Below are 25,491 nucleotides of genomic sequence, written 5' to 3' on the forward strand. Positions count from 1 at the left end.
CAGCGGAGCCAGAGGCTGCCCGCGATAATAATAATCACTTTATTTGGGCTGACAGAGCCACAGAACAACTGCGATTTGTCAAATGAATTAGGTATATTGTTAGTAAGTTAGCCATGTAATAAGCGGGATAATGTATAGCCTACTCGGTCATTGTCGCAAAATAATTGACCTTCACTACGTTTAAAACACCTCGGCGCGGCGCCTCGGTATTTTAAACTCCGTGTCGGTCAATTATTTTGCGACAATGACCTCGTAGCCATACATTATCCCTTACATAATTGATATTGTAAGTAAATTCAAAAACAAAACATCAACTGATATAAACTCCATTGACATGGTAATTATTAAAGAAGTAATTGAGTCTATTGTAAAACCTTTGACCTATATATGCAATCTGTCTTTTCAAAGAGGTGTTTTTCCTAATAATATGAAATCAGCAAAGGTAATACCAATATATAAAATGGAGATAAACATCAAATGGACAATTATAGACCAGTGTCCCTACTTCCTCAATTTTCAAAAATATTAGAGAAATAATTTGTGAAACAACTGGATCTTTTCATTGGCAAATACAAAATACTGAGTGAAAACCAGTATGGGTTTAGGGGAAATAGAACTACTACATATGCAGTGATGGAGATGGTAGAAGAAATAACTAAAACAGTTGACAATGACAAGTGTTCTATTGGTATTTATATTGACCTACAGAAGGATTTTGATACAATAGATCACAGCATATTAGTGAGAAAACTGGAGAAGTATGGGATACGAGGTATAGCTAACTCTTGGCTAAAGAGCTACTTGGAAAACAGACAGCAATGTGTGCAAATTAATGACACTGTGTCAGGATTTAGGAAGGTCACCTGTGGAGTACCTCAGGGATCTGTGATAGGTCCAAAACTATTTATACTTTATATTAATGATATGTGCAATGTTGCTTAACTGTTAAAGTTTGTTATTTTTGCAGATGATACAAATTTATATTGCTCAGGAAGTAATTTAAAGGAACTTCTGTTTGATATTGAAAGAGAGCTTGAAATTCTCAAAACTTGGTTTGATGTTAATAAATTGTCTCTCAATATTAAGAAAACTAACTTTATAGTTTTTGGTAATTGAAAAGAAATAGAAGGGGATATAGAGTTAAAAATATGTGATGTAAAAATAGAAAGAGTTTCTGAGATTTCTAGGGGTAGTGATTGACCAGAAATTAACATGGAAACAACATGTCTATATTCAAGGAAAAATATCTAAGTCAGTAGCAATATTGTATAAATGTAAGGATATATTAAACTACAAAGCCTTGCACATCATTTACTGCTCACTTATACTTCCTTACATTTCTTACTGTGTGGAAGTATGGGGGTCGACATTTAAAAATACAGTAAATCCAATAGTCTTACTGCAAAAGCGGGCCATTCGGAACCTTTTCAAGGCTGGTTACTATGAACACACAAATCCATTGTTTATAAAGTCTCATATTATGAAATTTAATGATTTGGTTTACTATAAAACTATGCAAATAATGTACAGAGCTAAAGCAAAGTTACTCCCAGACGGGGTGCAAAGGTTTTTTTCAATACATGAAAGAAAATATGATTTGAGAGATATTTGTAAATTTACTGTTCAAAAAGCTAAGAAAGGGATTAAAAGGAGGTGTATTTCTATTATTGGGGTTAACTTGTGGAACAATGCTGATATACAGTTAAGAATGAGTAATTTACTTTTGGTTTTTAAGAAAATGGTTTGTAAAGCTATTTTTGAAAACTACAAGGGTGAATAATACTGTTTTGCTTGCTTTTTTTTCTTTCGAATACTGTTTGAGTCTAAATTTTTGTATTTTTTGTTAAGAATATAGGACAGGCACATAAGCACTATGCTTCAGTCTGTACCTTTTCAGTCACTGTAAAAATCAAATATTGATAAATCATGGTGTATATTGTATTGTGTGAGATGATGACTGAAAAAATAAACTACTACTACTACTATTCCAAGGGCTATTATCGCATCTTTTCCTGGAATTACTAAGAATCACCAAAACTATACTCCTATTCAAAACGGTATAAAAAACGGAAATGTACGGATGAAAAAACACTGTTTTGTGCATGTTGACTGGAAGCAACTCACTGACAATCAACGGGTGTATCAGACCCATAGCTATAATATAAGATATATTTTAAGCGCTCGCAAATCTCGCAGTCTCCCCATTGATTAAAGCGATGGCGTTCTAGCGCATTTTTTTTTTTTTACTTGAACTTGAGGACTGCATACTTTTTTGCAAAGCTTATCTTTATACGTTATGCTTATAGAAGATGCATAAGCCTGGTCTCTTTTGAAAGATAACATTCTGAGGTTTCTTACTACACAATAAAGAAAAATCACTTTTAGTGCTAATGAGTAACATAGGGCTGAACTTGAACTTGTGTACTCTCACGTTTTTGTGTAGTAGTTGCAATATTCCAAAATAATAATTATATATATTTTTTGTATAAGCTGGAAAACGCCGCACATCCATAGCCTGAAGTCTTATGTAGTACAGGTCCAAATTTTTATGAAAATCCGTTCAGAAATGAGTTTTTCTTATCACTTCCTGTCTTCGCTTGTCAATTTTCACCTACAGTCGATCCCTGATTCGCACATGGGATATCACTGGAAAGCTACACTCATTGTTGGCTACAAGTTACAACGCTGACCCTAATCATTTTCGCAATCGGCGGATGATTTACAGTTCTGGAGCCTCGGGAGTCCGAGGTGATAATCTGACGCGCATGTAAAAAGTTGCACGCCCAACATATCGGCATGTAACTCGAGAACCGATGAACGGATTTGTCGAGTGAGATGGCATTCAAACGGCAACAAATAGCGCTTTAATTCGGTAATTTATATGTTCGGCGAGAAATGCAGGCCGAGCCTTCAGACGCTCGCAAAGTGCCGTGAAACTGAAAAACAATGAAACCCGGACATTTCAGAAAAATCCAGCCGATCTGGAAGTTTTGTCCGGGGCGTGAAAAGAGGACGTTTGGTCACCCTATCACATATGTCTTGCACTGATTGTCACTTATACGCCAGTATCTGCCCCAACACTGACGACACTTTTGTTTTGTAGGTATTCTTAATCCTATTTTAGAGTTTGAAATGAGCAAAAAAAATAAAGAATAAATTATTTGATTGATGAGTCAACCTGCATGTATACTAATTTTGCATCCAATGAAATGCTTTCTAGAATGACATTTACAGCGCATTGTAACTAAGTTAGCACTTGGCCTCTAACTAAATTGAACAAATGTTCAATGTTAGCTTGCTAGCTAACGTTACTAATGTTGCATAACGCTGATAAATGCATAAATATGTGGAATCAAATAGCATTCTGCTAGCCGTTACATGGAGACATTAACTCAATATGCGCTATTCACGTATATATACGTGTTTGCTCGCCAACCGGTTAAGCGCAGAGACGAATCGCATCGGCGATCCTACAAAGACAATACACGCGTGTGTGTTCCGGTGTGTGTGTGTGCTAACCGCTAAACATTGAGGATAATTGCATGCCAATTAAAGACCTCTGAACAGGTCCTGCATTATTATTATTATTATTATTATTAAACCGTTGAACGCCAATCACGTCAATAATCAATCAATCAATCAATAATCAATCAATTATTTGGTCCGTTTTCCTTTTTTTCGATTTTAAAATTCTATTCAATCACACGGACCTCTATGTTACCGTTAAAAGCCATACTGAGACCCCGAGAGTGCTAGGTGGCAGTATCGCCCACCCTTTGAAACCCTGTTCCAGACTGTGTGTCAGATCTAATGTTGTCCGGGCGGAGAATTTTGGTCCAGGCAAGTCTAGCGATTCATCCGAGCACATTGGAACACGTCCATGGCCCCTCGATGTATGTGTTGTGCCAGATTATGTCGGGGACCCGATGGACATCAATACTGGAAATCGCGATCAGACAATTGGAATATTCTTTTTGGAATAACCCCGATCAAAGGTAAGCACTATCTGACGTCAATTCCACCTTGATCCTACAATGATTTCATATTGATCCAGCCGATCAACGTATGTAGTATTCAAAACGAATGCCGTTGCCAACGATCAGAGCATCAAAAAACTACCCTTTGATGCATTCATGATGAAATAATAATACCTATTATATACCTTTGATTTGGAAACAGTAGCGTGTCCAGGCGAGCAACGCGAACGCATTTAGCAAAATTCACATATCGCTCCATAACGCAAACGAATACATGAAAAAATTTAGAATTTTTTACATGTTGGACGAGGGATAGTTACTGTCAAATGAGCCATATTATTGTCTCCATAGCTATAATATAGAATATAGATATAGCCCTGCAAACACTGACGCACAGTGAAAATGCCTATCTTTTAGCGTGGCCCAGTGAGAACGGGATAAGGATAATAGCTGGCAGTGAATGAGTTAAGGAACATACTCATGATTTTGTATACTGTAAACCAACATTATGCGAAAATGCGCTTGCCGTCTTCTCCAGAGTCAGACAAGAAGATAGATACTTGTTTCTTCTCTGTGCATTCAGTCGAAGGTTATCCAACTGCACGTTAGTCTAGCTTAGCACAATGAATGGAAGCCTAGCTTAAACTCCGGGAGAGGTGTAGAGGCTGACCGTACTGAATTTCCCATAAAGTCCTCATACATGTAATGCAACTTTGCAGATAATGGTGATTCAGATTTTCTGTATTAGTTGAATAGAACTGGGCCACATGAGAGGCTGTTTATTGTGGAGGAGTTTTACTGGTGTTGATGTATATTATGTAATGATGTAACACTGATGTTCCTTACCGACTGCTCTCGCAGCTTATCATAAAGGTAGCCCAAGCGCTTGGCCGCGTCCTCAAGTTTCCTTTTAGTTTGCTGCAAAGGGAAATATTTGACGTCAAGGTCATATCCCAACAATACTACACATTTCATTTCAGGAACTTCCAGGATTGCCAGAATTCTTTCAGATGAAGACCCATACAAGTCCATTGATGGTTTTGAGAGTAATGTTTCCAAATTGTCATTATCTAAAACGAGGAACTATGACGAGGAAATGAGTTAAAAAAAACAAGAGGTCATGTACGTTTGTATCACGAATGTCATGGATCACCTCCGTTAACTCTCGAAGATGTTAAAAATGGACTTGTATGTGGTAGTGGGGCAGCTTAGCTGAAGAATTGTGCACTTTGTTATAAAAGCATCAAACTTGGTACATAATGTAGCTTAATATATTTAAAAGAAATATGGATATTGGGCCACTGCAAATTCGACCCCCTAGTGGCCATGGCAGGCATCAACGTTATTCGATCGCTTTTAGGGGGCCAAATAGAACCAGAGATATGACATTTTACATATTGAATGTCACCAATGCATGTTGAAAAAACTAAGTTCCCAGTACATTTTGAGACATTCAATATGTAAAATGGCATATATCTGGTTCTATGTGCTACAGTTCATGAATATGTTCATTCATTCATCATTCATTCATTCACAGTCGCCCTAAAAGTGATCCAATAATGTTGATGCCTGCCATGGCCACTAGGGGGCGAATTTGCAGTGGCCCAATATCCAGATTTCTTCTATTAAGCTTACATGTGTACCAAAGTAGGTGCTTTTATCACAAAATGCACAATTCAGTTGACAGTTGGAGCTAAGCTGCCCCACTATGGTTCTTTGAAGGGTTGAAATGATGCTGCAGAGTTTGACAGACTCACAGGGTCCCCTGCGGCTAGCTGGCAGCGCTGCACCAGGCTATCGAAGGTGCTTTTGAGGATCATGTGCTCCGTGGGGATCTCTCTCTGCTCCACCCGCTCCGCTGGCAGCTGCTGAAGAAGCTGAAGAGGGAAGCACACAGGAAGTAATGAGACGGGGGGAACCAGACTCCATGACTACAAGCTTAACCTCTTAAGCCCTAGCCATATTTTCAGAAAATTCTGTTTCTGATTCAATATAGGATTGGAGGGTAAAGGAAAGTGGGCAGGGTTTGTGATAGGTAATTGGTATCGGAAGTGAAGAAGTGCCATCAGTGCATCCTTACAGAAAACCCCTACTGATCAATAGGGGTGTATTAACCATCCCTTAAATACAGGGGCGTCCATTTGGTATGGCAAGGTATGGCACTCGCCATACCTTGGCAAATAAAAATGTAATTTTTTTTTTTTTCTTTTTTTACAATTTTTTATGTTGATTTAGAATTCGAATGTCAACATTATGAACGAAGCTTCGAACTATTCGGTACAGCCCTAGCATGTTTTGATATTGTCAATTATCTCACTTTTACTAGGTGACTTTTGCTGTGACTAACTGAAATATGCAAAAAAAAAAGGAAAATGGACATAGGGAAGTTTTTTTTATCAAAGGGCAGCAGAGACAAGTGATACAGGGACACAGGTAAGGTCTGGCTTAGTGATTATAATAGTGCAGTTCAGCATTCAGTAACCCATACTTTTTGTGAATGTGTTTTTGATACTACATTCTGTTGAACACGCACCTCAAAACCGTACCTAAGGAAAATTGGCTCAATTGCAAGAAAAGTAATAGACAGTTATGATATTACATTCTGCATAATTCGTATGCAAAATATTGTGGTTCCCTGCTTTAGTCTGTTGACACATTTCTATACTAAAAATGCTTGTGTAGTCCTGTGTCATACCTAAATGTCATATAACTGAATTGTATAGAAACAACTCACCAAAAGTGACTATTGCACAACTGATTTGACAAAAAAATCTTCACCCCCCCCCCCCCCTACTCGCCATACCTTGCCTTTTAGTGAAAGGACGCCACTGCTTAAATAGGGGTGTATTAACCATCTCATCAATAGGGATATTAACCAGCTCATCAATAGGAGTGTATTAACCATCTCATCAGTAGGGGTGTATTAACCATCTCATCAGTAGAGGTGTATTAACCATCTCATCGATAGGGATATTAACCATCTCATCAATAGGGATATTAACCATCTCATCAATAGGGATGTATTAACCATCTCATCAATAGGGATGTATTAACCATCTCATCAATAGGGATGTATTAACCATCTCATCAATAGGGATGTATTAACCATCTCATCAATAGGGATATTAACCATCTCATCAATAGGGATGTATTAACACATCCACCGCCAATCCCGTTGTACAGCGTGTTTGCCGGCCATGCGAATTCTGCCAAACCACGCTGTACAGCGATATTGAGATTATATTTAATTTTTTCGCCATGGCATTCATAATTCCGCCACCCAGCCTCTGGTGATACAGTGGGACCCTGCACAATAGTGCAACGCCTCAATACCGCCGCCTGGTGGATGATCGGGCGAGTTACAACCGGAAGTAGCCATCGATGCATCTGGGAAATCCATCCGGCAGTCACATATCGTTGCGGGACTACAGACAAACACTGACGTGCATATGGATCGCTGCCATAACTCAATAATCGATATGATTTGGCCGTTTATTGCGCCATACAAACCGGAAATGGATCTAGTAGATCGACGTCAAATAAGTGGGATCTTTTTCTTCCAGTCTCATCGGCGAACGGTAAGAGGACAGTAACGTTACTTTCAGCTTGATTGTTTATTCTTTTCACTGCAAACCGATCTGATCAATATATCACCCATACTACATAAAGCATTTACTGACGATCACGGAATTATAAACGCCCCCCCCCCCCCCCCCTTTCATCCGCGCATGATGAATCATAACGTATAGGATCATATACAGTTGAATTTTTTAATATAGTGTATATCGGGAATAAACAGCAGTTGATAATCTATATATGCGTTTATGCCTATAACTCACGTTCTATGAATTACTGCAGAAAACGATAAAAACATACTTATCGATAATCGATGTTGAATGGGCCATAGTAATGTCAATTTAGCAATACAATTGAAAAAGTTGAACATCTCCATAGGCTTAGAGTGGTGGCAGTGAGCCTACATTGATGGATATAACCGTGGCAGGGAATGTGTTAACCATCTCATCAATAGGGATATTAACCATCTCATCAATAGGGGTGTATTAACCATCCCTTAACTAGGGGTGAAGTGGCTAATCCTTCACAAATGTCCATTTAGCCACTGGAGTTAGTTGCAGAGTTGGCCGACGCGCATTCATCATAAAGCACGCACGGAGAGGATGTAAGTAGAGGTGTATTTATTAAACATAAACTCCGGTTGACTTTTCTATACTAAATAAAATTATATCGAACAGGATCTTGACAAAGTAAATGATATAATTGGTCTGGCTTGATGCAATCGAAAAACTATTGCACACCAAACGCCGCTGTCTAACTCAGCTGTCAAACATTTCATTCACTGATTTGAAGACACCTGAATCTATGTCACGCCCCCACAGTCATCAACAGATAAGTGTCCAGGTAATTATCCATTTCAAGATAAATTTAAATCATACAGGTAAGTACAATTTCATATCAATTATTAATATAATCCATAAATCAAAATATATATTTTTGTTACATGTTTCCCATCAAACTCAAATTGGGTCAATATGGCTCCAACAAGGGGTGTATTAACCATCTCATCAGTAGGGGTGTATTAACCATCTCATCAATAGGGATATTAACCATCTCATCAATAGGGATGTATTAACCATCTCATCAATAGGGATATTAACCATCTCATCAATAGGGGTGTATTAACACTTTCAATGCCCAAAACGTGATAAGACGTTTTATCAGCCCAATGCCTGAATGCCCACAACGATTATAGTTTTATTTTTTTATTAGCGATCTGAATTCATATTTCATCAACCGAGTCTCCCATTGGTATGCAGCCCCTGTAGGAGCTCAGATGTGAAAAAACCGCCCCCTATCGTCTCCCAGATGGTAATGCACCCCTTTGGAATGGACTCAATAAAAATGGATGAGAAAAGAAAAATCCGGAATCCACATTTTACTTCTCAGGCATGTAACCCGAGCCGATCGGATTCATTGTGGAGCCTCAGAACAGCGTGGAATATTATGTACAGTATGTAGCGTTGGATCAATAAAAGCAATCGATTTTTGGAATGGCGATCAGGAATTGGAATGATCTTTTTGGAGAACATCTGATCTGAGGTAAGGAATCTATTTTACAAGTCTTGGGATAATCAGAGTTGTATTCGCTGAGATCTCAGCGTTCGCCCTATGTGTGTGTGTGTGTGTGTGTGTGTGTGTGTGTGTGGACGATCGCTTTGAGGAAATCAGAGAATAGATTTTTCAGATTGCCTATATAGCGTGCATACGTACACATATACTATCGATAATCTAGCGTTTATTTGAAAACGATTCATAAATAGGCCGAAAAATGACAACGTTTTTGTGTATTCTAGAATATTCCAGAAAAGGGCGATTATCATGGAATATTTATATTTTCCTTGAAAACGAGGGCTTTTCAAAATGCTATAAAACGAAAATGAACCGATAAAAAAACAATCTGCTTCGACAATGTTGACTGGAAAACGAGTCATTGATAAGCGATGGGCAGATTAGACACATAGCCATAATTTAAAACATAGATTAGGCGTTATTAACGCTAACATTGAAGTGGATGGTGGGCATTCAAGCGGTAAATCAAGATTAAGCTTGGACTCTGAAAGTGTTAACCATCTCAATGCAGAATGGGAAATTTGATAACATTTACATTCCATACAGCGTATTGGAATTTGAGGATGTAGACCTCATGTTACTGCTATTAACCTCTTAAGCGGTCCGGTACAGGTATGAGAATGACATCACGCCATAAATCCATCTCTAAAGAATGTATGAATTAATGTTGCGTTTTTTCTCTCCAAATGTAGCCAAGAGCAAACTAAAGACCCTAACCCTGTCAAAACAGCAGTAACAAAGTATATATTTTCAGCACTACGTTTGTTTACCAATGATTTTAAGTATTATTAGTGAAATATTAGTTTATAGAAATCTCAGGGCATCGAGTCGAAAAAAGGTGAGGGTTGACGCGAGGATTTGGTGCAACCTAACTCGAGTTTAGTCTTTTGAGAGAAGAGACCGAGGGCTTTCGATGGGCAAAAAAAAAACTACACTTCCAAGCTCACGCCAGCCCCGTCAATCATCAGACTTCTTTTTAATTTCCGGGATCATATCTCACGGGTGGAACAAACCTGAACGTTATTGCCATAAATTAGAACGCAGTTAGTTTCTCTACCTTTTTTGAACGTCTAGGAAAAAAACGGCGTTGCAATCTGATGAAAAATGGCGGAGAAATTTACATTATAAAAAAAGTAACTATACTTACAGTAGATTTCATTCACGTTTTTGCTGCACGCCTGGTGATACTAAATCCAGATTGAACTCTGCCATTGGAAAGGGGAGATTTGGCCTGATCCATAGATGTGTGACTTGGCCATAATATGTCATTTATAGGCCTGATATTCTATAATCCTATTTCAAATTGCATGTGTCCGGATGGCAGAATTCAGTACTGTATCTACAAAACCTTCTGTTTAATCATCTGCCCTTTATTCATTTACTTAGATTTTTTGTACACATGATCTCAAGAAGGTGCTAAATTGTTCTATGTAATATGAAAAAAAAAAGAAAATGTATATTCTCCTTTGGTCCATAACAATTTACTCAAGCCTAGTAACGGACACAATATTTCTGACACTGGGAATACATTCCCTGAGATCCATAGATGTCCCTAGATACATAGAACATGCAAATGGACCTAGATGTGGAGCAATCTTCCATTTACTTAGGTATGTATTTTTAGGCGAATTTTCTGAAAATCATTGTTTACGTCTTTGAAATGAAATGTATATGGTTCTGAGTCAACCCAAGCCGTGGAATATATAAAGTACATATATATATATATATAGTTATATAGTCCAAATACATTATAACACACATACAACATTTAATCAACTTAGTGACCTCAAAATCTAAAATCATATAGAAATCTGACATTTCTTGTATCATTACACCCCCCACTGATCCACATGTTGAGCATTCTGGCATAGTCTCCGACACTGACCTGCACATTGGGTTCCTGGGGGGCTCCTGGTGGGACTTGGGTACAGTCGTGGGGCTGAGGGGCCTCCCCTGGGAAGCCCATGACAGGGGCAGTGATAGGGGCTGGTGGAGTATAGTTATCAGGGACCTGCACACAGTCAACAGTACAACACAGTCACTGAGACCAGGGTCACACATCATAAAGGACCAGTATTACCTTCCTCTCTTAGGATGACGACTGTTCAAAGGATACAAGCCATGGTTTTCTTTTTAATTTTAATTTCCAAATACCGGTATCACAAATCAAAATGTCCAATCAGCCTTTAGTGTATTTTAGTATAACATTAATGTCACAACAAACAAGTTTTACATCCAACTGATTTGCTTCTGAATTGCATTGTATATAACGCCCCCATTCATATAACAAGAAACTTGTCTACGTTGAAAATGACATCGCCTGCAACCAAATTAATTGCACGTATAGTTGTTATCTGTATTATGTGCTTTAGATGACAACACATTATTCAAATAATAAACAGGGTCAGTCAGGGCAGGGCAGTGTTAATGCAAAGTCTATGCAAAGCTCATATGTTTACTGACAACAGAGTAAGTAAAGGTACCTAGTATGCAAATAATGGAAACCAGAGGTTGACAGATTTTTTTAAAGGCCGATATAATAACGATAGTTTGGAGCAGGAAAAGGCAGAAAGCCAATGAATCAACACTGCCCGTTTTGGGCCTAGTTCTGCATCTAACCAGCATAACTTAGCCTGGCTGTAAAGAGGACTCCTGTGTGGTTCTATTGAGCCCATTTTCATTCACATATCTTGAGGGGAGAAGTCACAGGCCATGGTATTTTCCTCCCATCAACTAACCTCCAACCTCCCCCGTCAAATCAAGCTCAACTTCTTTCACGCAACAGTTGAGTCTGTCCTTTTGTATGGCAGTGAATGCTGGACCCTGAAGCCCACCCTGCAGAAGTCCCTGGATGGGTGCTACACCAGAATGATGCGTGTGGTACTCAACATCAACAGGGATGAGCATGTCACTAATGCAAACTTGTATGGGGGGGGGGTGCTAAGGGAGACACTGCCAGAGACACCATGAGCTGCCAACCAGCAAACTTGTGCTGTGGGAGCCAACACACGGGCATCGATCACGAGGATGTCCCACATTCACATATGTGGCACGTACTCAGGAGAGATGCGGTAACAGAAAGCACCGGTGAGCTAGCCAGATGGAGGGCCCGTCCAAGGACGACCTAGATAGATATCAAATTTAAACTGGCTTAAAATATCTCAACGTTGGAGCCAAATCTACCCTTTGCCAGGCCGTAGGCTAGAATGACCTGGCTGGTATCTTTGGATTCATCAAGATCTCTAGTGTCATATGATACCAGTCTCTTCTCGCTAGCTTCAATAATTTGGCTGCTAGATCCCTTTAAATACGGCTAATCAATCGGTGGGATATCAGTAACATAAACAGTCGATACCGAGCACTTGTATCAGTGCTAATTGTCAACCTCTAATGGAAACATCATATCCAATTAACTTTTTTCAGAAAGTCATTTTAACTCACAATCCCATATTTATCTTCAACAAAATAACTTGCAGATCGGATGTCCACATGCATTTCACCAGAGGGGCAAGTAGAGGGTTGATTAGTATACCCCGTGCAAAATCGAGCATGAAAAGAACTGTAATATATAGGGCATATCTGGGCACGGAACTGTCTTCCAAGTGGCATAAGTGAAATACAAGGTATAGCTAGCTTTAAGAATAAGTTGAGATCTCACTTCAGAGAGCCAATGAATAAGTGATAATGTAGAGCCATGTGAAGTTTTTGTTACATTGATGTGTTCTGTTATCGTTTGATTGTGTGTTTCTTTAGTCTGTGTGATGCACTATGTTTTAATTTTGTCATGTTGTTTTTTGGACCCCAGGAAGACTAGCTGGCATCTTTGCGTTAGCTAATGGGGATCCTTGTCAATAAACAATCATATCCTGTTGTGCTATACATTTATTTGTTATTTTTGTCTGAATTGTTTTAAAGTGAAAAGGAAATTATAAATGTATGTGAAAGCACAACAATCAAATAACAGATGAATCTAGTTTGCATTAAGCAGTAATTTGCCAGTGAAAATATTGTCTGACATTTCATATTATATTTTACTTGCACGTCTTCTGTACATTGTTTTTCTTTTAAACTTTGTTAAAAAAAATCCTACTAGGAAAGCAGAGACTGGTCCCCTAAATACATCTTGATAGGTGGTTTTAGAGTAGGGTGGTGTTATAGCTCAGAGACTGGTAGGGATGGGAATCGAGAACCTAATTGTCAGATTCTTGGAATCGCATGCCTCCATGACTATCGATTCCTCTTATCGATGCCATGTTTTTCCGACAGTTGCCCATTTTAAAACAATGACGTAATGCCCTAGAGAACTCATGCTGTATTTTTGTTTGAATGTAACTACAGTTCAATAGATTAAATTAGTTAAAGAGAATCTCAAATACATTATTTTATTTAAGTGTGTAGTTAAATCTATTTTTTACAGTTTTTGTATTTTTTGGACATGGGGGGCTCAACAATAAATACCAATCAGAAATGTCAAGTTGCATGTTATTCTAACCAGCTTAGTTCTGTTGCATTTCCAATTTATTTATTTAAATGATACATCTAACAATTGACCAAGAATCGATAAGCAGAATCGATAATGGAATCGGTATCAATAAAATCTTATCAATTCCCATCCCCAGAGACTGGGCCCCTAAATACATCTTTGTTGTGAAGGGCCAGATTAAACCGAATATATATATTTATTATATATATATATTTAATTGTATTTGTATATTCTCTAATATTCCCTGATATCCCTTGTATATTCCTTGTACAATATGCATTGAATATCCATTCTAGCCTACTGAACATCCCATAATAGTCTCCATTCTACTATTGGTCGAGACCTTGGTGCCAGGCTGCCATACCCCCCAGACCCAGTTCAAACGTACCGCTCAACATGTACGAACAAGTCCTAGTTCCGCGTAGGAATCTGGCTACCGCACCACTAATGGGACTATTTGTTCATAGTGCGTATATATACTGCGCTACTAAAGTAGGACTTTCTTTTCAGTCCAGTTTCTTACCCTCCAATAGAGTCACAGACGTAAAGCCTCCCCGCGACGCCACGTGTGGGAGTAAGGCCAAGTTCGGCTTACCATCGGTATTGAGACATCGTGTATATTAATATTTGAATAGTCATATTTGGCACTATATCGTCGAGTTGGACGTAGTCTATTAAGCTAATAATAGTCTGTTAATATATAGTGCTTCGTGCGGTGAGAATACTACCGTAGTCAGTACCCCATCGTTTCGGGCAGAGAACTGGCTGCTTATCCAGGGTGGTTGACCCCACGTGAAGCTGCACCCGAGGAGCCCCAGAGCCGACGAGCGAGTGGACCTGTATACCGGATTATTCTACCGACGACAGCCCGCCTTCCCCGGCACGGATTATGCTTTGTATACGTTGATTATTCCATGGATAAAGACCCCCGACACTGCCGTGTGTTGGAACCCCCCCCCTGGAGAGGACGCAAGGTGAGGAGACGCTCTGCAAGACGAGGTCGCTTCACGTCTCTCCTCCGTGGACCGGAGGACGCCGGCCCACAAAGAGTCCACCTGCTTTCATCTGTGGTCCAAGGATCGCCGGCGCATTGAACGGCACTACAGTGGGTTCACCTGGGATACCCTTGGCCGGATGAGGCAGCCGGATTCTACCCCCCCCCCCCTTCCTACTCCTGTCGGCTTACAAGCAACCGGATTAACCCCCCCTAGTGTATCCAGTATATAATCATTAAAGTATCATTGCTGTTATTCCTTAAACTATTCCAGGTCGTATATGTACCACCTGCGCCTTCAGAGATTGGACATTCTCTATTGATATACCGACGAATACTCTTGCCATAAAAGTGCATACTAATTCCCATTCATAAATGTGATTGATTTGATTAAGTGCTTGCTCTACACACCATCGCTGTGTAGAAATAAAGACCTATTTCTAATTCGTACATTTGTGTTGGATCCGTTTCATCTACGTGACAGTGTTCATCATAATATATTTATGCCGAGTACTGGGTGGCCGAATATTAAGTACAAAGGTAGTGGTAGTAAGTATCATATCTAGTAATACAGTCAGGGAATTGTACCCCTCAGTTACAATTGGTCCTTCGAGCCGGAGGGTAATTAGTGTAATATTAATATAGTGTTATTAATATTGAAATGGCCTATGATGAACACTCCACGAAACGATCCTCCTAATCAACGCCCGCAGCGCGAACGACGGCTCCCTCAGTACTTAGAGGCTTACGCTGTCAGTCAACAACCTAGTCTTCTACTAACAGTAAACGCGGTAAAACTAGAAAGTAAAAGTATGTCTAACCCCAACGCCCAGACTACCCCGACCATAGAGGCCCCTACGGGTTCTAATGTAACTGACCAAGTTCACGGTGGGGACCAGTGGGAACCAGACATGACTTCACACCCCGCCAGTACTGAAGAAGTAGTCCCCGATGAGTCCCGGGAGGAATACAACGCTACCGAGACAGAACTCGGCACGGAAGAAGACGGGGAGAGCACCGTGGAGATAGAGCTCCAAGGCTCCGCAAGGAGTACCCCGAGGGAAGGCTCCCCTATACAACCGCCTTCTCCCAGCGAGGCAGAGAGGACCCTACAGCAGGCCTTCCTCATCAGCCTGAACGCCGCTGCTGAACGCGACCGACTGCAGATCCAGCAGCGGAGCGAAGAAGAGCATATACGTCTAGAAATAAGACGCATTCAGAGAGAAGAGAATGTGGCCCGAGACCGAGCAGACAGCCAGCGAGCAGCTGCTGGTGCTCTACGGGACGCAGAGCGCGACAGACAGCAAGCGCAACTAATAGAACAGCTGATCAGACGGACAACACCCTCTCCCTCCGCCAGAGGCTCCAGGAACTCGTCTAGACACACCTCCAGGGCGGCATCCCCTAGCCGAGTAAACAACCCTGAACTTGACCAACAGACGAGGTCTATACCCCCCACAGACCACCTCCCCCCACCGGTCCAAGCGAGACCTAGCAACCGGGAAGGAGCAGCATATCCTGTGGAGAGGCTAAACCAGAGACTACAAGCACTGGATGACCTAACTGAAGACGAAGAGGAGGAGAACCACGCCCGACGACAGCACAGTACTCTACCGGACCAGGAGGTCCGGTACAGCCCAGGCTATACTCCCGCGGAGCTGCGCTACAGACCCCCGACTCTATACACGGGTGAGCACGGCGCACGACCCGCACCGAGGAACAGCGCCTGGACAAGCGGGCCATGGTACACTGCCGGTACCAGCCCATACCAAGGAGCGGGAGGAGACTCGCCTAGGAGGCCTCTCCCCCAACGCTCGCCGATGTATCCACAGTCAGCGTCATACATTGGCACGCCTATGGTACCCGACTTCACCCAAGAGAACCGGGCCCAGTATACAGAACTCCGCATGTGTCTGGAGACCATGTTGGTGGATGTATTGGATGAACGCCATAAATACGCCATCCTACTGAAGCACTTAAAGGTACCCCGCGCACATAATATAGCGCTCGCCTACGCGACTTCCACCACCCCATACACAGCAGCGCTGGTAGCATTGGACCAGAGGTATGGGCGCATATGGGATTACGTGATCCAGGAGATCCGACACATCGACCGCTTACCCCCAGCAATAGACAATCGAGCACTGGACGACCTGTCCATCAGAGTGCAGTCCCTGGTAGGGATGTTGGGAGCGCAGAGAGAGAAGGGGAGGCATGAACTTTACGCCAACTCAAATGTGGAAAGGATCTTGGAGAAGCTGCCGCCCGCTCGACAGGAGCGTTTTAGGCGACAGAGAGACCACCGAGACCCGAATGGCCCCGAACCGAACCTCCTCGATCTAGCAGACTTCCTGGCGAGAGAAGTCAGCAGCCTACGGCTAGATACATTCGGACGGAGCACCCCTGGCTCCAGAGAAGGAACCAGACGACTAAATGATGGAAGAAGATCGGTGACTGTGATGCACCAATCGGAGTCAGTACCGAGCAGCAGGAGCCACAGTACCCCCTCCAGAACGGAGAAGTGGAAGATAGTGTGCCCCTACTGTGAGAAAGAACACTGGCTAGCGCAATGTGACTCCTTCCCCAAGCTGAACGCGGAGGAAGCAAGTCAATGGATAAAGTCCAACAAGCGCTGTTTTCGCTGTGCGCGCTCACACATGGCAGCCGAATGCCGCTTAAAGAAAGGGTGCACCAAGTGCGATGGAGCCCATCTGGACATACTTCACGACAGTAACAGACGGCGCCCTTCACCCGTACCATCCAGCAGCAAAGCGAGCGTCATGTACATCGATCCCGCCAGCAGCAGTGGAGCCCGAGTACTCCTAAAAGTAGTGCGTGTGACACTAAGCTACCAGAATAAAGTCCTGGACACTTACGCCGTCCTCGATGACGGGTCAGAGAAGACCCTTCTGCTCGCCTCCGCTGCGGCCCAGCTAGGGCTGCGGGGAAGCGAAACCCAAATGACAATTCGGACAATAAGACGAGATTTGAAGACGATAAAGGGCGAGAATGTCTCATTCTCTATCGCAGCAAGCGGCCAGCCTGAGCGACGGTACCAGATTACAGACGCTTTCACCAGCCAAGAAATAGGACTGTCGCGGTACACATACCCCGTCGCCAAGCTGATGGAGAAATATGCACATCTGCGCAAGTTACCGATCCCGCTCATAGACAATGCTATGCCGACCCTGTTGATAGGCTCCGACCATGCAGACCTCATTGTCCCGATAGACCCCGAGGCTGTCCTGCAGCAGTCGAGACCCGTTTGGGATGGACTCTCCAAGGCCCGCTCGCCAAATCTCTCAACCTAAGTACAGCCACTAGATGTCTCCACTCCCGAGTCACAGAGGGAGAAACCGCACTCCTGCAACACGTAGAGCGGCTATGGACCTTGGAACAAATGCCCTTTAAGAACGGAAAGAAAGACATTCGCTCTAAAGATGACATTTACGCCATTCACCTCCTCGAGACAGGGACCAAGAGAGTCCCGGTCAACGGCGTGTTGAGATACGCCACGCCACTCCTGCGGCGAGAAGGAATGCCTACTTTCCACGCCAAGACAGACGCCACAGAACGGTACCTGCTGAACACGGAGCGGCGCTTAGCCAAGAACCCCGCCCAAGAGAGTGTATACCGCGCTGAGATTGAGAAGCTCATCACAGCGGGACACGTCACAAAGATGGACATTAAAGAGGCTGACCAGACCACTGAATCGTGGTACGTGCCTCACCACAAGGTCCATCACAACGGTAAAGACCGCATAGTATTTAACTGCAGCTACCAGATCGGATCCCAAAATCTGAATAAAGAGTTACTGCCCGGTCCCACACTCGGCCCCTCCCTACTCGGCGTTCTACTCCGCTTCCGCCAGGAAAAGGTGGCCATCAGCGGGGACATTAAAGGAATGTTCCTGCAGGTGAGATTAGTAGAGGAGGACAAGCCCCTGTTACGGTTCCTATGGAGAGAGAAGCCAGGAGATGAGCACCCAGCCATCTACCAATGGGAAGTCCTCCCCTTCGGAACGACGTGCAGCCCCTGCTGTGCTACATTTGCACTACAGAAACATGTAGCAGAGGACCCAGCAGCGGACGAAGAGGTCCGACACAGCGTAAAGAACAGCTTCTACGTAGACAACTGTCTACAAAGCCTTTCAACCCAGGAAGAAGCCGAGGCTCTCCTGATTAAACTCCGCGCCTCATTGATCAAAGGCGGCTTTGATCTCAGGCAGTGGGCCAGCAGCGATCCGCAAGTACTGCGCAGCCTCTCCTCCGAGGACAAGGCAGCCAGCAGCGAGACCTGGATGGCTACAATCCCGGGAGAAGCCCAGGAGATGACCCTGGGATTGGGGTGGCGATTCAAAACAGATTCGCTTCACTACAGACACAAGCCCCTGACTACGGAGCAGGGAAGGCCGGCGGCGGCGCCGACCACCAGACGGAGTGTGTACACAACACTCGCCCGACAATATGACCCGCTAGGATGTATTCTACCGTACACCACCAGGGCAAACATGATTGTACGAGCATTGTGGGACAAGGACCAGGGCTGGGACGACCCCATTCCCGCACACCTTGCATCCACCTGGAGAGAGTGGGAGATGGAGCTCCACTCACTCCCAGGCGTTAATATGCACCGAAGCTACTTCCCACCCACGGTGAGGCCAGAGACATGTAAAATGGACTTACACGTCTTCAGTGACGCCTCAGAGGTCGCATACGGATCAGTAGCCTACTTGCGGGCCCAAGAAAGGGGGGGAGAGATCTACACAGCATTTGTCCTCGCCCGCTCGAGAATAGCCCCACGCAAGCAACAATCTATCCCACGTCTAGAGCTCTGCGCAGCCCTAGCCGGAGCGCACCTAGCCACGCTCATCCAACGTGAGCTCACCATACCGGTGTCTAGAACAATCCTGTGGTCAGATTCCACGACAGTACTCGCCTGGATCAAATCGGACTCATGCAAGTACAAAGTCTTCGTGGGAGTCAGAGTCACCGAGATTCAAGACTTAACCGAAGAGTTAACCGGAGAAACAGAGTGGCGCTACGTTGATACAAAACAGAACCCAGCTGACGTCATCACCCGGGGAATGCCCCTAGATGACCTCACCCGTCGCAATGTCTACAGTGACGGCCCCGCATTCCTAAGACTCCCGGAAGGACAGTGGCCCATGCCTATCCCGAGGGAAGCAAGTCCAGAGGAGGTGGAAAATAAGAAGTCTGTGTTCTGTGGATTGAGCACCGTAGCCTCCACCGACCCTAACATAGACGATTGCACGTCCATAGAGAGTGCACAACAAAGAACATTCCTGCGGTACCACCCGGAGTGCAAGTCCCCCGCTGATATGTCAGCAGCTAACTACGAGGAAGCAGAATTGCTTCTACTGCAGCGAGCCCAGAGAGACTCGTTCCCCGATGAATTGGCCTGTCTACAGGGAGGAAAGCCCGTCCCATCCGACAGCAGATTAATTCATCTGGCCCCCGAGAGCGACGCTCATACCCTCATCAGAGTGGGTGGTCGCCTACGCAGAGCCCCCAATCTACCGGATGACATTAAATACCCGATCGTATTGAACAGCCGACACAAGGTCACAGAGCTGATTATAAAGAAATACGATGAGGATGTACATCACGCAGGAGCAGAAAGAGTCTTCGCGGAAATCAGACGTCGTTACTGGATCCTACAAGGAAGAGAGGCGGTACGACGCTTCCAGCGAACATGTCTAGACTGCCGCAAGTGGCGCGCGCAGCCCAGCATACCAAGGATGGCTGACCTTCCTCCATGTCGCCTCCGAATCGGTGACAAGCCATTCCACTCAACGGGTATGGACTGCTTTGGCCCGCTGCACATAAAGAAAGGAAGAGGAACCGAGAAGCGGTGGGGTATTGTATTCAAATGCATGACCACCAGAGCGATACACATCGAGCTTCTCCCGACCATGAGCACAGACTCATTCCTTATGGCCTTCCGTAGATTCACATCACGGAAAGGAAGACCGTCTACCCTATTGTCCGATCATGGGACAAACTTCAAAGGCGGCGAAAGAGAGCTGAGAGAGAGCTTCCAAGCTATGGGCCCAGAACTTAAGACCCACCTCGCTCCAGCACAGGTTGATTTCCAATTCAACCCCCCAAACGCACCCCACTTCGGTGGCACTTGGGAACGAGAAGTGCGCTCCATAAAGACAGCCCTGTACGCAGTACTTGGGGCCCAGACTGTGGCGGAAGAAGTCCTAATGACAGTCCTCACGGAGATTGAGGGAGTACTTAACTCGAAGCCCCTCGGATATGTCTCCAGTGATGTGGCGGATATCGACCCAGTTACCCCCAACACACTCCTGATGGGGCGGCTAGATCCTGCATTACCCCAGACAATGTACCGGCCTGAAGAAGCGAACGGCCGACGAATGTGGAGGTACAGCCAAGTATTAGCCGACAAGTTTTGGAGCAGTTTCCTACTGCACTACCTACCGTCTCTACAGACCCGCCAGAAGTGGGTAAAGGAGAGAGACAATTTGACAGAAGGAACAGTCGTCATGATTATTGATCAATCACTGCCCAGAGCTATGTGGCCGGCCGGCCGCGTAAGCAAAGTGATCACCGGTGCCGACGGCAAGGTCCGAGCAGCTGAAGTGCTTGTCCAGGGTCGCACTTACACCCGTCCCGTGGCGAGGCTCATAGAACTGCCCCGACTCCCAGACACAATCGATGATGACCATGACCCTATAACCATATGACTTTGTGAAGTTGACTGACCCCTACAGCAAACCCTTATGTGTAAATAGACAACGCGATTAATCTGTCTCTGCTTAACTGATTAGGTCTGGGACCAATCAGGGGGTGGCTGTTGTGAAGGGCCAGATTAAACCGAATATATATATTTATTATATATATATATTTAATTGTATTTGTATATTCTCTAATATTCCCTGATATCCCTTGCATATTCCTTGTACAATATGCATTGAATATCCATTCTAGCCTACTGAACATCCCATAATAGTCTCCATTCTACTATTGGTCGAGACCTTGGTGCCAGGCTGCCATACCCCCCAGACCCAGTTCAAACGTACCGCTCAACATGTACGAACAAGTCCTAGTTCCGCGTAGGAATCTGGCTACCGCACCACTAATGGGACTATTTGTTCATAGTGCGTATATATACTGCGCTACTAAAGTAGGACTTTCTTTTCAGTCCAGTTTCTTACCCTCCAATAGAGTCACAGACGTAAAGCCTCCCCGCGACGCCACGTGTGGGAGTAAGGCCAAGTTCGGCTTACCATCGGTATTGAGACATCGTGTATATTAATATTTGAATAGTCATATTTGGCACTATATCGTCGAGTTGGACGTAGTCTATTAAGCTAATAATAGTCTGTTAATATATAGTGCTTCGTGCGGTGAGAATACTACCGTAGTCAGTACCCCATCGTTTCGGGCAGAGAACTGGCTGCTTATCCAGGGTGGTTGACCCCACGTGAAGCTGCACCCGAGGAGCCCCAGAGCCGACGAGCGAGTGGACCTGTATACCGGATTATTCTACCGACGACAGCCCGCCTTCCCCGGCACGGATTATGCTTTGTATACGTTGATTATTCCATGGATAAAGACCCCTGACACTGCCGTGTGTTGGAACCCCCCCCCTGGAGAGGACGCAAGGTGAGGAGACGCTCTGCAAGACGAGGTCGCTTCACGTCTCTCCTCCGTGGACCGGAGGACGCCGGCCCACAAAGAGTCCACCTGCTTTCATCTGTGGTCCAAGGATCGCCGGCGCATTGAACGGCACTACAGTGGGTTCACCTGGGATACCCTTGGCCGGATGAGGCAGCCGGATTCTACCCCCCCCCCCCCCTTCCTACTCCTGTCGGCTTACAAGCGACCGGATTAACCCCCCCTAGTGTATCCAGTATATAATCATTAAAGTATCATTGCTGTTATTCCTTAAACTATTCCAGGTCGTATATGTACCACCTGCGCCTTCAGAGATTGGACATTCTCTATTGATATACCGACGAATACTCTTGCCATAAAAGTGCATACTAATTCCCATTCATAAATGTGATTGATTTGATTAAGTGCTTGCTCTACACACCATCGCTGTGTAGAAATAAAGACCTATTTCTAATTTGTACATTTGTGTTGGATCCGTTTCATCTACGTGACAGTGTTCATCATAATATATTTATGCCGAGTACTGGGTGGCCGAATATTAAGTACAAAGGTAGTGGTAGTAAGTATCATATCTAGTAATACAGTCAGGGAATTGTACCCCTCAGTTACAATCTTGATAGGTGGTTTTAGGGTGTATGGCGGTGTTAGCACTCAACAAGCCAACTCTGGCATTTAACATTACATGTAATGTTGAATAATGTGAATTGGACCAGACAAATAAAACAAAGAAGGTAAATGAACACAGATAGTACCTTATTCTTCCTGGGTCCTCCTCGCACTGCAGGAGGGTCATTCCAGCCATCTTGACACCCTGAGATACAACAGATTGAGAAAGAAAATCAGATGTTTGGGTATTTTCAAAAGAGGTGTATTCTGTATATATATATATATATATATATATATATATATATATATATATATATATATATATACACACAAAACTCAAGCAGCCAAAACTGAGCATTTGAGAAAACCACTTTGAACCAAGGTTAGTCCACATGGCAAAAGCACTTCAAGGTGAAAAACACTTTTTCTCCCTTTAGAGTATAGTAGTTATTGAACACGGCAACAAAAGAGCAAATTATAATTATTATCCAACAATAATTGATGGTTAAAATCATTGTTGGATCATCAATAGTCAATACTAAATGTATGGATCTAAAATATTATGCATTTACTGTTAGCAGGTAATCAATCACATCATTTATCATGCTTCATAATGTCAAGTGTATATCTATTAGGAGCTTCAGCTTTACAAACTGCATCAATCAAGCCTATATTTAGTTTTAAAACTTTTTTTTTTACCCAGCACCAGTTCTGCACTACATGTCCCTCAAGCGTGTGGCTGTACAAGCAAACAGTGCCAGACATTATTTTCAGTTCACTCTTAATAAAAGCCAAATCCATCCCTAGCCCTGTCACCTTGATCGTCAAAATGGGAACTCAGCCAAGGAAAGTGTCCTGAAAAATCAAACGAGGGGGTACAGCTCAACAGGATTGTTTGTCCATATTAACAGCATATTTCAACTCTAGCATCTTTTAGCACACTTCATAGGCCTGCCTCGAAGTCTCTTCAAATAGCAGTGGCAACATACATAACCTACTGAAAATTATTAAAAGGAACAACATCCAAAACTATTTCAGCGTTCCATATCTAAACATCCAAAACAATGGTGTTCTTAGATGGATTCAAATGACGCCCAGTTGTGACAAAACAAATGAACATGTTCCTTAAAGATCCAGTACAATGGTGTTTTAATTCAGTCATAAATTGCTTATTGTCTCAGCTTCAGATGTATCATTTGATTTGTTATGCAACTAACTGAGTTAGTGCCACTCTCTCTGAGCACAGCCTAATCTCAGTATGTTGAGGGGGCGTGGCCTTCTGTTCATGTCAAGTTAGTCATAATCATAATGCATGAAGCATTCAAATGTAAACAAATTCATGATCCCAGTGTGATTGGTTGCTATGGGAGATTAACATTGGGTAACCTGTGCTAGCAGGTGATAAATACATTGTCACAGTTGCTGTGGATGTCTTTGAACCATTCAAATTAACTAAATTGTAGCAAACTAGTTTCATTACATGTTTGTGGGCTAGGTAGCTGATATGCTTTACAACTCACAGACCGACAGATGGGCCAACCAGGGCTGTGTAAATTATGCAATATTTCAAGCAGATTGTATATCTGAAAGGGCTGGATTCTGTTGATATCCAGGGGGATAGAGATCAAAGGACTCTAGACTCAAGATGTTCATTGTACTGAATCTTTAAGGCAAAACTGAAACCAGAATGGAATGAAGATGACTGTGATGGTGACTGGTGTCTGAGCCCCCTCTAGCTCCATGCTCTGTACCTGTGGGAGGAGGCGGGGGGGCGGGGGCAGAGTAGGGCTTCACAGGAGGGGCTCCCGGTCCACCCTGGGGGTAACCTGGACCGAGGGGTGCGTACAGGCCGGCTGCCATAGGGGCCATTCCCTGGCCGTGAGGGGCCCGCGGGTACATGGGGACAGGGGCTCCGGGCTGCGAGCCGGGAGGAATGGGGCCTGGCGCTAAGCAGGAAGGCATGAAGCCTATGGGTGGCACCCCGGGGCTGGCCATGGCGGGCAGGCCCCCAGGGGCGCTGGAAGGTGAGGGTGTGGGTCCGGACAAGCTGGCGGCCGGCATACAAGGCCCTGGCGGAAGGAAGGATGAAGGACCGGCTGCATGCATGTGCTGCTGGGGCTGGAAGGACTGAGGAGGAGGAGGAAACCCTGAACAGAGACACAAACAAGCAATGCTGCGTTAGGGCTGGGTGATATGGGAAGAAAAGACATATTGTGATATACAGATACACCCTTATATATATATATATATATATATATATATATATATATATATATATATATATATATATATATATATATATAATATAATATAATATAATATAGAAGGTTTCGGTGGAAATGCATGGCTGGGTAACAGATTGGTTTATTTCTTGTTGCAGTGTTTTGCTAATATCAATCAATGTAGTCCATTAAAAATGTCTCGTTTTCTTATTAAGCAAGTCAACTCGTTCCTTAACACATCCAGTGCCATTCAGCAGAGGGCGCTTTAGTGCCAACGCTCTGTTCAATGGGGATAAATGCCAGTGTTTTGCAGTGCTAAATCTATATTAAATATTATAGCTATGGATCTAATAACACCGTCGATTGTCAGTGAGTTTCTTCCGGTCAACATGCA

The 25,491-nt window shown here is 43.6% G+C and overlaps 1 protein-coding gene across 3 annotated transcripts in view; it reads right to left on the reverse strand.

Annotated features, from left to right (window-relative positions):
• The window catches only part of sec31b (SEC31 homolog B, COPII coat complex component), a 62,154-nt gene that overhangs the window by 3,415 nt on the left and 33,248 nt on the right, over positions 1–25,491 (reverse strand). For 2 of the 3 annotated variants that reach the window (XM_084323753.1, XM_084323752.1), the window contains exons 21-26: positions 24,627–25,022; positions 23,692–23,730; positions 23,022–23,080; positions 11,011–11,136; positions 5,735–5,854; positions 4,824–4,895 (exon numbers count right to left, since the gene is read on the reverse strand). In XM_084323753.1, coding sequence (XP_084179879.1) covers positions 4,824–4,895; positions 5,735–5,854; positions 11,011–11,136; positions 23,022–23,080; positions 23,692–23,730; positions 24,627–25,022 — 812 coding nt within the window. The remainder of the gene's footprint in view (positions 1–4,823; positions 4,896–5,734; positions 5,855–11,010; positions 11,137–23,021; positions 23,081–23,691; positions 23,731–24,626; positions 25,023–25,491) is intronic. The other variant, XM_084323754.1, reaches the window with a different exon arrangement.

This window comes from Notolepis coatsorum, assembly GCF_963971535.1.
Source record: "Notolepis coatsorum genome assembly, chromosome: 10".
Taxonomy (NCBI): domain Eukaryota; kingdom Metazoa; phylum Chordata; class Actinopteri; order Aulopiformes; family Paralepididae; genus Notolepis; species Notolepis coatsorum.